This window comes from Prunus persica, chromosome G1 (assembly GCF_000346465.2).
Source record: "Prunus persica cultivar Lovell chromosome G1, Prunus_persica_NCBIv2, whole genome shotgun sequence".
In the NCBI taxonomy this organism is placed as follows: Eukaryota; Viridiplantae; Streptophyta; class Magnoliopsida; order Rosales; family Rosaceae; genus Prunus; species Prunus persica.
The window spans coordinates 2,391,038-2,405,494 of record NC_034009.1 but is presented as its reverse complement, the minus strand read 5'-3'; the positions used below and the strand labels follow the sequence as shown (position 1 = coordinate 2,405,494).

The 14,457-nt window shown below is 35.6% G+C and overlaps 1 protein-coding gene and 1 long non-coding RNA gene across 3 annotated transcripts; one reads left to right on the top strand and one right to left on the bottom strand.

Moving 5' to 3' along the window:
- Positions 3,190-4,715, top strand: LOC18788486 (AT-hook motif nuclear-localized protein 20). The gene has a single exon (XM_007226661.2). It carries the CDS (start codon positions 3,539-3,541, stop codon positions 4,394-4,396), a length of 858 nt encoding a protein of 285 aa, XP_007226723.1. The 5' UTR covers positions 3,190-3,538; the 3' UTR covers positions 4,397-4,715.
- LOC109946524 lies at positions 11,689-14,189 on the bottom strand. Of its 2 annotated transcripts, none has more exons than XR_002269664.1 (2): positions 13,800-14,189; positions 11,689-13,253 (listed from the first exon to the last, which is right to left on the bottom strand). It is a non-coding gene; the product is annotated as an uncharacterized LOC109946524 (long non-coding RNA). The 2 variants fall into 2 exon arrangements; XR_002269665.1 differs by having other exon boundaries at positions 11,689-13,249.

The window sequence follows — 14,457 nt, the reverse complement described above, 5'->3', positions numbered from 1 at the left end:
TGTGTGTAAACAAAACATGCACTAGAAGACATGCCAATTCCTAAATTTTCTCTTCTGAACACTCTACCTCTCTGTCCCCTTCTTCCCTTCTGCTCCAAAGCTTCCTCCTCCAACAGTACTATCAACAATGTTGATCACTTTCGGCCCAATCCTTGTTTTTTTTTATTTTTTATTTTTTTCTGGCCAAGGGACTATTAATTATTGCTTTTCTAAAGCCACAGCTTAGGATTGTTTCTGAATACAAAACTTCAACTTGCGGTCATCTACATCAAATCTGTCCAAAATTTCTGCCAATAATGCTGTAATCATTGGTCTTACTTATGATTCATTTTTAAATTTTGTTATTTTGTCAAATCTATGATACTAAATTACGATCAACTCATTAATTACTTGTTTATTTAATTGAACCTCACTGCTTCCAACCTGTTTGCACTTACTTCTAGACCATGACCATCACCGCAACTATTTCTGCCACCACAATTTGAAAGTGCATCATTAGTATTTATTTTGATGGTCCTAAATCGGCATCCGAGGAGATAATATATGGCAAAAGCAAATAGGTTATTTGTTGATAGGGCAAAAATCCCCAGACATTGCATCTCCTTGAAAAAGCAAAGAAATACAACTATGGAAGGCCTTTGTGATCTCTTCAAATGTGTGATTGCGTACTCCGTCAATCATGTTTTTCTAATAAAAGATGAAAATTTTACCATTCTAGTGAGTAGCAATCTAATCTTAATTGTGACAATGAAAATGATTTATCTAATGCATTGTACTATACCATATGATATTATCAAATTCGTTTTCTCATCTCATTGATATGAGATGAGAAAACATAACAAGTATCTGCAAATCTCTTGGATTTCATCTTGTCAATCCTTTATTGGGCAATTTTGCATTGATATAAAGGTTTGAATGTAGTACGTTTGAGTTTACCCACTTGCTTTACGTCGTCACAATTGACCCAACTGTACGGATGAGTTTTCAATAGAACCTTATAGAATTCCATTTTATTTTTCAAAAAAGTAAACAGTGTCATTATTATTTTACATTTCCCTCTCTTTAAGAAAATAAATCATGGGTAGATTCCATTTTAGGCAACAAAAGACTGTAGGTTAAAACCCAAAATGAGAAAAACTGCAAAACCTATTAAAAGGGGGGCCAAGGCAGGTAGCAGTAGTGAGAAGTAGTAGCTAGAGCAAACACCACTCAATGTTACTGAGGAGAAATCTAATCTTAATTGTGATGATGACAATGATTTATCTACTTATTATAGTTAGAAATGCATTTTACTAAAACATATAATGTGATCGACTCCAAGCAATTATTGAAAAACTCTCTCTAGAGAGAGAAAACGCTAAAGAGATAAAAGTTTCAGCCATAACCCCCTTTCGGGTGCGTGGCCTCCATCCCTCCATCCCTCCCCTCCTTCCCTACCCTCCCAAACCTTCCCCTCCCTTCTCCACCTCTGCTCTCACACATCTCCCTACAACCCCTCCCTCTTGACTGATCATTTTGTTGACTGATCATTTTGGTGTCTGCTTGGCTATATTGGTGACGACGTGGTGACAAATCGGCTTTTATTTACTCGTTTTGTGTGCAGTTAGTTGTAATAAGTGTATAAATTTTTTGTGAGTTTGTTGTGTGTTTGTAGTACTTGTATTTTCTACTTGTCAGAATTAAAAGGTTGAAGTTGTAGTTTCGTGCTAAGGTATATGTCTAGTTTTTCCATCGACTCTTTTGTCGAAATTTCTTAGGCCCTGTATAGCTATGATTCTACACTTTGTGCATTTGATGTTGCTGGTGGGCTCCTTCGTATTTGTATTAACTCCATGTGGTTACTGTGCTTTCATATTTGTATTAACTCTATGTGGTTATATGTATTTATATTTATATTTGTGACTGACGACTTGTAGACCTGAATTATGAATGCAATCTATCATATTTCTCTTAAAAAACACATAATATTATCAAATTCGTTTTCTGAGGGATTGATATGAGATGAGAAAACATAGCAACTTGCAAGTCTCTAGGATTGGATCCTTGCCAAACGTTCATCAGGTAATTTTGTGTTCATAAAAATTTGAACTTAGTAGGTTTGAGTTTACCCACTTGCTTTATTTTGTCATGATTGAACCAACTGTACTGATGAATTTGTAAAAGAACCCTTTTAGAATTTCATTTTATTTTTTCCAAAAACAAAACAGTGCCCTCATTATTTTACATTTCCCTGTTTTTAGAAAAGAAATCATGGGTAGATTTCCAATTTAGGCAAAAACAGACTGTACGTTAAGACCCAAAATAAGAAAAAAAACTGCAAAACCAGAAAAGGGACCGAGGCTGGTGGCAATAGTAAGTATTAGAAGCTAGAGCAAACACCATCCACACAAGGTCCTCTCACTCTCAGTCCTCTCCAGCTTTCGCTGAATTAGATCTGTTTATTATTTACACACCACTGTGGCGCACACGGACACACACTCACAGACAAAACACACACACTTTGTGTATCCATAGGCTCATATATACATATATGTATATATGTTGGGCCCGAGACAACGACGTGATCCCCACCTCCCACGCGCACGCGACCCCACGAAACCCTAACCTTCCCAAGAACCTCTCTCCCTTCCCTTCCAAAAAAGCAGACATCACTAATCTTTTTCTGCTTACTATTTTAGACAGACAGACAGACAGAGAGAAGAGATATCCAAGAGAAATCAAGAGAGAGATCGAGACAAAGGAAAAAAAAGGGTTAAATCCTCAGCTCCCCAAATCACAACAGAGCTTAGCAGCTTATTAGCTTATTAAACACCAAACACCAAACACCAAACCCCAGCCACACAAACACTTAATTGTGTCTTTCCCTTCTTCTTTTTTTATTTTTAATTATTGTATTTTATATAAATATACTGTCTTTAAGTTTCGTTTCAGTCTTTTTCTTTCTGTACTTGTACTGCTTTGCTTAATTTTAATTAATATTCTCTCTTTCTTGTTTGTGCTTAATTGATTCTATCAATCAAGCTTAAGGGTTTTTGCATCTGTTCCATATTCTCTCCACTAACCTCATCACACTTCCCCCATCGCCTGATGATGACCATCTTTGGGCTACATCTTCATCACCTCTGTAACTCCTAGCTACTGCTCTCTCTCTCTCTCTTCTCCACCCCCCCCCCCCCCCCCCCCCGCCCCCCCAAAAAATCAACTTCCGGCCGCTCTCTCTTTTTTCCTGTGTTGTGTGAGTATATGAGTATTATTAGGTTATAGAAGCTTGCTTTGCTTCTTTTCTTTTTCATCTTCTTTTACCCCTTGATGCGTTGTGCGAGTATATTATGAGCTGTATGCATATACATATGCCTTTGACTTCTTGATCTCAAATTCTCAAACAAAAGAGAACAAGGAAAGAAAAAAAATAAGTATAGCTTGTCTTTATATACTCTTCTTGTTAATTTCTCTCTTCCTTGTTACAATTCCTTAAATTTGATCGACAATTGCCACTCTGGCTAACCCCTGGTGGAGCGGTAACTTGGGGCTGCCGGGCATGGACTCGGCAGCCACCAATTCGGCCGCACTCAACAAGCAGCGCGAGCTCGAAATCTCCATCAACGAAAACAACAGCGGCAGAAGCAGCGGCGGAGATGAAGACAGAGACCAAGATGAGCCCAAAGAAGGAGCAGTCGAGATTGGATCCCGCAGGCCAAGAGGCCGCCCTCCGGGATCCAAAAACAAGCCCAAACCCCCCATCTTCGTCACCCGGGACAGCCCCAACTCCCTCCGCAGCCACGTCATGGAGGTGGCTGGAGGCGCTGACGTGGCCGAGAGCGTGGCCCAGTTTGCGAGGCGGCGGCAGAGAGGAGTGTGTGTCCTCAGCGGGAGTGGCTCAGTGGCGAATGTAACGCTCAGGCAACCTGCGGCTCCTGGAGCTGTTGTGGCACTGCAAGGAAGGTTTGAGATTTTGTCTCTGAGTGGTGCCTTCCTGCCCGGGCCCGCCCCACCCGGGTCAACGGGGCTGACGGTGTACTTGGCTGCCGGGAACGGGCAGGTGGTTGGGGGCAGTGTGGTGGGGTCACTTGTGGCAGCAGGGCCAGTGATGGTGGTGGCAGCAACATTTGCAAATGCTACATATGAGAGACTGCCTCTTGAGGAAGATGAAGAAGGTGGAGGAAGTGGAGGAGGAGGGCATAACAATGGGGGTTCAGGGAATTCTCCAACTGCGGGAGGGAGCAGTGGGGCCCAGTTGGGGAGTGGAGGGCATCAGCATCAGCAGCAGCTGCCTGACCCTTCATCTGGAGGGCTGCCTAATATTTACAGTCATCATCTCCCTCCAAATCTGATCCCAAATGGTGGCCATGGACAGCTTGGCCATGAAGCCTATGCTTGGGCAAGACCACCTTACTGAAACTTTGAGGACAAGATCAAAATTGAAGCCTGTGCTTCCATTTTGTTGTATTGAAATATATAAATCTTAGAAATGAGTTAGAGAGAGAGAAAGCAAGAGAGGGAGGGATGTGAATTAAGAACACTAGAAGAGAGAAACTTTGGGTGTCTTCTGGATGTTATAGTATAAAAGCTAGCTAGCTCAGCTTCTTCTTTTGAGTTAATTTACTGCCTTTTGATGATCAGTTTGCAATGAAAAAGATAATAATTGATGTAACTCTAATTTTCAATTGGGGTTCTGTGCTACTAATTGTTCATTATCTGGTGTATTTCCCCTTCTATTTATTTCTTGAGTAATTTTCTTGGTGGGGATTTTGGTTTCAATTTAGTTTTTTATTATATCTGTCAATGATTTATAGTTTATTACCTGACATGATGGATTGGACTTGGAAGATATAGTAAATAATTAGACACTTTTTTTTCTTTTTTTTTTTTTTGTGGTCAGAATAATTGGAGACTTTAATTTCGGTTTCTGCAGCTTAATATTTAATCAACATCTTTTCTGTCTTCAATTCTACACCTCAAATTTATCTTCAAATCTGCACCCAACATTCAGGAAAGCTTACCAGAAAAACATGTGACCTAACTTTTGATTCTGTTTTTTTATTGTCCCTTTCTTTTTAATAGGATTTATGTCAAATGAATGACAACTAGGGTTAGTCCAACGAACTGAACTTGTATACATACCAGGTTTCCAATTAGTTCTGCAGAGAAATTGTGAAAAAAGAGGGGTTTCTGTGGCGGCCAACAAAATGATAAATATTTTACCTTCTCGATCCGATTTGAAATAAAATAACAATCAAGTAACTTCTCCGTTTTGCCAAGAATAATTCAATGATCATCTAGGTCTATTTTTGACTTTATTATCAGGGGTTTTTGATAGATTTTTTATTTTATTCTACATTTTTTTTCCCCAATTTAATGTAGCGTGTGGGCAGGGCTTTCTCTGATTTAAAAAATCTGTTCAATTGTATATGCATCTCTTTTCTATATCGGGGTTTTGCTCCACATGGTTTCTACGGGAAGGTTTTAACGAGGCCACTATTTACATGCTAGTTCTTACTATGTAAGGTTCTTAAGGGTTTAATGAAATACCATCTTTTCTCGAAAAGATGAATGAAATGAGCAGCCTAGGAAATCAAAATGTGTGCAATGTTTTTTTGTTTTTTTTGGAGTAAGACAACGTTTGAGTTGAATCATGATTCATACTATCTTTCAGTCCAAGAGGAAATGTAATGTCCAAATCAGATACCAAACTCTGCACATAAGTTTTTGTATGCTCTTGTAGGGATGAACAATAAATACATATTTAAATGAAATGACGTAAAATATAAAAGAGGGAAATTATTCTTTTTTATTTAGTATATATACTATTACTTTGTTAGAATAATTTTTTGTTCAAATGCAATGACAATTATTCCTGTAAAATTACTCTAATAGGCTAAATGACTTTTATATAAAAATATCAATTTCTTGAAGATGATGAACTTGTTAGATCCACAATCCAGAAATATCATTAAATCCACGCAATTGGTTAACTTCTTTACCTAACTTGTTAGGCGCTAACTTATTAGAATGTGAGTCTTCAATCTAAAAACTATAAGACAAGATTTTAATTTTAGAGGTGGCATTCAGACTCTCAACACGCCCTCATGTGTTCTGTGTGAATGACATTAGGCGGGAGATTTAAGCTCTTAAGCTACACTTTCATCCTTCGATGTGAGATACTCTCAACATCTTAATTTTAGTATCTTAATTTTGTGTTTTATTAGGTGATTTGGGAGCATGTGAGTTCTTTGAGCCTACCACATGGATAGTCTGATATCATATAGGAATGTCAAGCATACAACCCAAAACCAATTGGAGAGGCTGAAGATCTTTAAGCTCTTTATGCTAAACCTCCATCTCCGATACTCTCAACATAACACACCTAGCTAGTTTGTTAACTCCCTAATTCCTACATACCTAGTTTGTTAACTCTCTATAATTCCTACATTATGTATAACTAGTTATGTGACAAATCTCCTTCTCCTTATTAGAAAAGAGACTAATGAGGTTCCAATTTGATTGGAAAAATGCTCACCTTATTTATTAACATACAGTTTTAAATCCATAAAAAAAATACAATATTTATGTGGATTACTTTTGAAAATTTCTCTGGATTGTTTTAGAAATTTCTAGAATAAATCATACTGCACTTTTTTGTTTGAACGAGTTCTTTTAGAATAGAAAAATAATCATTTCCCTCATGGATCGCATGGTATATAAAAATTGGAAAACAAAAAAACATGGTTCTGGAGATGAATTATTAATGCATTAATCAGTCTCTAGCTGCGATGGAATTGAAATAGCAATCTTTATCATCAGTCAATATTTCCAAGTGCCAGCAAGTAGTTGTAAAAAGTTACTCAAAACTTTAAACATGTTTACAGTTAATTAATCAACCTCTTTAGTGGATTTTCTACCCAACACTCAAAGGATCCTAGAGTAATTAACAACATGGAGGACCCCCTTCACATGGATTCACGTGTCCTAGTTTTAAAACCCACAATATAAAATTATGATCAACATTCAAAATGCTAATTAAAGTCGCAATGTCCATCCATGGGACCCCTTTGCTTCAATAATTACGAGCTCTGTTAATTTAATAATCCTCATCAACACACACATTGATAAAACAAAACATATTCTCTCCCTCCTTTTCTTCTTCCAATTGCCTTTCCTCAGTGTAAGCACATGACCACTTGCCACTGTTTATATCTCAGGCTCTGAAAAGCCACTTCATTAATTTTTTTTTTATTTTTTATTTTAAAGGGGAATCCACTAAGCTTAGATTAATGAATTGTAAACCACCCATTAATTAATCCCTTTTTATATTAAAGTCAGTGAAATTATAAATTAATTAAGCTTAAATTGGATGGTGGTTCTGCAACTAGACATCACACAATAGGAGAAATCGAAACACTTATTGTCTTGATGATCCTGTCATGGAATACACGTACGCCAGCCCTTTGGATATCCAATCAACTCTGGTTTAACCTAATTCAAACTCATCATCATCTCCTTTCTCCAGGGTGAGGAGGCAACTTTCACAACAAATAAATGAGCAACTAGGTTGAAATTAATTTCCAAGTTTCTTTACTAATTAAGTCAATGTGTTATTAACAAAGAAAAACCCAAGTTTTTAAGTATGATTAACGTGGTTTCATATAATTGTTAGGTCATCTTAGATAATCACTTCTGAAAAATAATTCATTTGAAAGTTATTGGTCATATGTAATCAATTGATTGAGAACCAAAAAAAAAAAAAAACAGTATAACCTTATCCAGAAGAAGATTTCCAACAAGGCGATTACTGATTACTTACTTTCGATGGATATTGTATTCAAACAATATTTGTAATTAACTGATTTGGAAACAAAAACATTAGTTTGTTACTAATTATGGAGGTAACAAAGTATTGATGTTCATAATCATGTTTGATCACCAACAAAGACTACTGCCTTCTTAATGTCCGGGATTGACCGAGTGGTGAGCGAAGGTGGAGAAAATTGTTTAGGATTTGAATAGGTCAAATTGTCGGTCCCTTATAATATAGTCAAAAATACAATTCATGAAGTCAGTAAAGTCTAGTCCAGTGGAAAATGACCTTAATTTACAAATATGTGGTCTTAATTTCGAACTTCCATGTCACCTTGACAGTGTGTGTATGTGAGAAAACCCCCCTCCCCCAATAATGCTTGTATATATATAATAAAAAAGAAAAGAAAAGAAAGAAAGATACAATTCATGAATATATCAGCTCCCAATCCCTACAAAACAAAAGAAAGTGTTACGAACTTACAAAAAAACCTTGGGGCCAAAATCTTCTCAAAATTCCAATATAATTAAAACAGGTTTTTGGCAGATTGGATAGTACAAGAAGATAGGCACAAAACATCTATGTATACCATACGGTCACTACGGATCATGGAATTTTATGCCTTTAGGCTTAAAAAAAAAAAAAAAGAGTAATCACATCAGAATCCTAGGATAGAATTTATACATGAAAAAGATTTATGCTTGTCCTCTACAAACTGCCTCATTTATATTAATTGTATTTTGATATCATCAGTGACATAAAACCTAAGAGCAAAAGAATAAGGAATAATGAACTTTTGGGAATGTCCTTCAATGAGGGAAAAGTAATTCCCCCTCCCCCCTCATCATATTTCGAGAAACATTATGAAATTCCTTGGTGAACTCTCATGAAGTAAACAAATCCAACAGTTCTACGTTTAATTAATTATGGTCCCTTAAGTTACAATTTTGGGAATTCAAGAACTAAAAGGTCCTTTGTTCCCTAGAGATGGACAATTTGATAATGTAAACAAATGCTTCAAGCATTTCCTATGCAACTATATATTTTGACGAAAGTTTGTGCTTTAAATTAGGCACCTTCTCGGTAATTAAAGAAAAATTATATAATAATATTGCAGTACGGTCACGTAATAATGGCGGAACTACATATAGGCCACCTTCGACTATAGACCAGTTGAACCTTGGTCAAAAATACTTTTTATAGCAGGTAACTTCAAGATTTTGACATTTAGCCCACCCCAGCCAGCTCCCATATGTGCAAATTCTTCACTTTTATGGCTGGCTAGTTAAGAAAAGTCGTAGTTTTGAAGTTTTATATCATGTTAATTGAATCGTTCAAGTTCAAAAAAATTAAAATTTAGTTGTTCTTGGTTTGACTTAATTTTGTTTTATCGTTTAACAAAATATTAGCTTAGTTCCACTCTTGCACGTAATATAGCTCATATAAGTGTTATAATATGAATGAACTAAGTTGAAAATATTTTTTCATTTTAGGTACCATGTGATCATACTATTGTACTACACTATAAGATAAGATAGAGAATTATCATTCTTACACCAAAAAGAATAAAAATAGGAATTTGTTATAACCCAAGGACTTAAAAGAATTTCATTTTACTTTTACTAAAATTCATGAGTTTATAAATGAAACAAACTATAAAGACTTTGAGCAGTGGTGCAAGAACGCAGCCCAAGAGAGGGATAAACGCACGAGAAGATGGAGCAGAGGGATCAAAAGTGTGCAGTGGGCGACAAAAGAAAAAACAAATAAAATAGGCAGTGGGAGAAATTGACCCAAAAAACAGAACAAGGTGGTGGGGTCCACATCCACCCTCTCCATCTTTGGTCTCCAATTGGGCGTCAAAATGGATCGGTTTGACCGGTCTATTCGTTGGGATTCTTACACGTGCCACATTTCTCAGCTGTGCCGTCCAAATCTGCGTGTTTGTTTCCATCCCGTCAAATGCGGTACACAGTTTACCGTATGGAATACCGCGGCCAAGTGCAGTGGCACACCAGGCACGTGAAGGAGGATGATGCATGTGTATTCAACAATATATTTATAGGTGGAAATTATACGCGAATGGGGTCTAGTCCAATAAAAAGAATATTGATTTGTATGTTAGTAGTCTTATATTCAAATCTCAATGTCGTCTTAGAGCATTTCTATCTATTTATCATGGCAAAGGATAAGGGCAAGAATTGTTATTATTCACGAGAATAGTGGCAGTCCTTGCAAAATGCTTGTGGTGTTTCCACCAATTGCCATGGCAACCACTATTCACATGAGATATAAGGAGAGGAATTTGTATAGAGTTTTTGGTGTGGAAAGTGAAGAATATGACCAAGTATTTATTTTTTTAAAATTCTGAAATTTTTAGTATTTTTTTTAGATTTTTTTTCTTTGCTGACATCATCGTTGACTTCAGCAAACTCATGTTAGAGCACGGACTCGTTTTGCAATTGAGTTGGCCTGGTTTCGTGGGATCCAGCAGCTGCCCTGACAGCTTTAGCTCGCTGGAAGACGAATTTGGGGATTGGGCCCCCTCCTGCCCTAGCACGGAATCAACGCTAGAAGTGCTCTTAGTGGTTTGTATTAAATATATATATTGCTTGTTCAAACAAAAATAGCTCAAAATTATACACATGGAATACTTTCGGTGGATTTTTATGTGCACTTTAAAAGAAACCTGATCGTTTAAGCTTTTAGTCCAATGATACTTCTCTTATATTAAAAGATATTTAATGTTCGAATCCCCATTCTCAATAATTAAAAAAATAAAAATAATAAACTTATACTTTTTATGTATGATTGTATGAAAAAGTATAACAAGCCTACCCTAGTATTGTTAAAAACATATTTTTGCAGCAATTTAAGTTTTGTTCCCTCTTACGTTTTGTTTGTTTTAATTTTGCTTTGTCTTTCCTTTTACTAAAAGGGGAATGCTAGCAACCTTCTCTCTAACCTTCTTCTTTGGACCTTCTCCCTTTTCCTCATGATATGTGTCATTCTCATTACACTTAAAACAATGTCATTAATGCATTATACAAGCTAACTTTTGCTTCCCAAGTTTACCCTATTCAATTAATTTTTTTTTATTTTAAAAACAACTCTCTTACCATCTTAATAAAAAGTTTTTTTATTTTTATTTATAACATAAGTTATTTTTTTGAAAGAAAATGTCTGCTTTCCTCTCTTTTTTAACACAAAAGAAATTTCAATTTTCTATTTTATATATAAAAAAGACATCATTCACATTTGTAAGCACCCCAATGGTATAGAGTTTACAGACTAACTTTTTTTTTTTTTTTTTATAAAGGAATTTGCTTGATTGCATTTTTTTTTTATACTACTAAATAAACCAAAATATCCCCTAACAACGTAGGCTTGAGATAAAATATATAGAAGGAAAATCATCAAAATCGAATTCAATATGAAAATAAATAAATAAATTACAGTTTAGATTAACAAAAGAAAAACAAAAGAGTGGTTTGCATCTATATTACACAAACGGCTATAATATGTTGCTCTACTCTATTTTTAATGGTCATGAAGACAAACATTTATAACAACCCAATGCAAAAGGCTTAGAGGAGAGCCAAAACCTGTACCAAAAAAAAAAAAAAGCAAAGACCCAAAAATAACTGACGTTAAATTTTTATTTTTTTATTTTTTAAACTTTTTATTAAGATGGTAAGAAAGTTGTCAAAAAAAAAATTTAGATCAATTGAATAGGGTAAAATTGAAAAGCAAAAGTTAGCTTGTATAATGCATTAATGACATTGTTTTTAGTGTAATGAGAATGACACGTGTCATGAGAAAAAGAGAAAAGATCTAAAAGAGAAGGTTAGAGAGAAAATTAGTAGCATTTTCTTTACTTAAAAAATGAGAAGTAAAATAATAAAAAGTATTGGGATAAAATAGTATACTAGGGTGGGCTATAAATTTAGACCTAATAATATAACATATCCCTCAATGATATGCGAAAATGATCGTGACTGATGACAGATCTTCATACAAGCAATTAAATTTTAATAGCTAATTAAGGATAAGACATAAGTTTTGAATCTGTCGACAAGTAAATAAAATAAGGACATAGAATTGGTCCAGTTATTGCCGGCGGAGGACATGCGATTTAAAATATGTGCCTCGGAACTTTGGTTTGGAGACCTGTGCTTGATAAATTATATATTATTGTAATATGTAATTATATTTTATCCAGCTCTTACTTGAAAATTACATTGTTTATTGGGGAGACCATTGTTTGTCCTTTGTTTGCAAACGGATTTTATTAGTTTATTCTTTATATATCTAAAGGCTAAATATAGATGATTGGTTATAATAGTGGAAATTTTTTTATATTCTTTCAATATATATACCTATAAAGGTTGCTAATAGGGTCTAGACCGGTGGAAAAGAACTTTGATTAAACATATCAGTAATCTCGTGTTTGAATCTCATGACACATTTGTAATGTGTGTTAGAAACTGTTCTTACTCTCTTCGTAATTTGAATTATCGGTTATATTTAAAAAAAAATTCAGCCTATTTCTCATTTGATGGGACATAAAAAGAGTGCTTGGGTTTGAGCTAGAAATAGGCTGTAGGCTGTCTTGTCGTGATTGGCCCAAAAGCATAGGGTCGTAATTATGGCCCATTCTCGCTTCGACCAAGATGAACGAGTTTAGGAGACAGAGTGTCAGCTCACCCGGTCCAACCAGTAGCTGCTTGCATCCGCCCTTACACGAGTTCTAGCTCCTCAACGTGTCCGGCGGTGCTTGGTAGCACCCGACGGTGACAATCAAATTATAATGCATGATATGAGTCTGATACATGACCTTTGACTCTCTTATTGATGAATGCACTGGATGTCATGTGATGATCTGGATTAGTCAAATTCAAGAAACTATGAAAAATACAGTAAACATCAAAATTTGCACTCTCAAGTTTGTTAGATTGTATGGTGAGAAGAGGCTGCCCAAGTCCACTCATACTCATTAAAAAAACAGGGTGGCTAGAATGAGGAGGTACTTAGTAGTCGTTCGATCAAGTGCATAATTATTATTGGATTGAATCTCCTCATTGTAACCCCTCAATATTAGCCCTGCATTATAAAAACTCCACCTAAACCCAAGCTCATACTTTTTTCATGGCACATTGGATTTCTTGACCTTTTAAGTGCACCAAACAAGATGCACAAACCATGGGATTTTGCAACAGATGGAGAAAGCCTACCCAAAAACTCTCAGTTGGTGATATGGGCCTTCATCTGCTAGCCTCTCATTGATGCATGGTGTTGTTATTGGGCAATTCCTCATGTCATGGCTATGGCTAATGGGCCATTTTAAAAATCAAATCAAGTCAAGTCGGGGCCCTTCAAAGCTCACAAAATGTATTTCAAACTGAGCTCAATCATGCCTGAGGGGCTTCAGATGAATCCAGATGTTATCAAATCCTAACTTTCAAAATTTGATTCATAAAGAATACAAAACAGTCAGTCCAAGTGACAACTGGTTTAGAGATCCAAGTTTCTTGAAAACAAGCAGGGGCAGCAGAAATCCATGTCAGAAAGGAGCAGGAAGCCTTTTTATCCCATTTTAGAAGCATTAGATACTAATATGACCATATGATTATTATTCCAACCAGCTCAGAAACAGGAGGCGGCCGATTGGTAATAGCAATTTGCCTTCTTTTTTTCTTTAAATTATTGCCAACTATCACGTATCAGTAGGAGATAATAATAAAAGGTTTGTCACACTTTTATGTAAATCAAATCAAAATAGTAGTTTACGAATTACGATGGAATAGTATTTGAATCACTTGTCTATAATTTAAATTAAATTAAAATAGAATGTGTTTTGTGTATAAAAAAAACATGACAATCTTTAGTTGATGATGTGCAATAATAAAAGCCAATAGATCATGATGTAATGAAAGATAGGAAAATGCATAGAATTAAAAGTAAAGACGTCTTGTAAAAACTTATAAAGAGTTGAATCACTTACCTCGTTCTTAATTGATCTTATTCTTAATTGATTTTGTGTTGAAGGCTGACATTTCAATGGTTCCTTTGTTTCTGTTTTTTAAACAACGCAGATATGAAGACTTGAGCTTCTGGTGAAGGCAAATCAAGTTATAAACAATGCGAGGAATATACTAAATATTTTGTAAAGAAGCAAGTTGCCAAGTTGGTATTGTTTAATTCGAAAGAAGTTGTAGATTTGTTTTTTGTTTGATTCGAAAGATCTAGATTCAGTTGATGTAATCCAAGGCCGGCACGAAAAGTCCAACACTTTATCCAAACAACAATTTTCAACATTCAGACCCCCTGGCGAAGACACTGTTTCAATGGAACGAATACAACGCCATGTACATGTTTTTAGGCAATATAGAATTCAGACGCATCATTCTTAAAATGGATCAGCTATTTTGACTCACCTGTTGCTCTACAAGAGACAACCTCCACTGCCTAATAAATAATATTGTCAGAAACTCAGAAAATATCAGATTGGTTGGGGGAGCTATCTAAAAGAAAGAAAAGATGTTCTGACCTAGAGCCCTCTGTATGCACTTGACCATCATCATTAGGGCTGCCTCACCGATAAAATAATGTTGTTGTTGATGATGATTATGCTGGATCGATGCATTTGGTTTCCAATTACA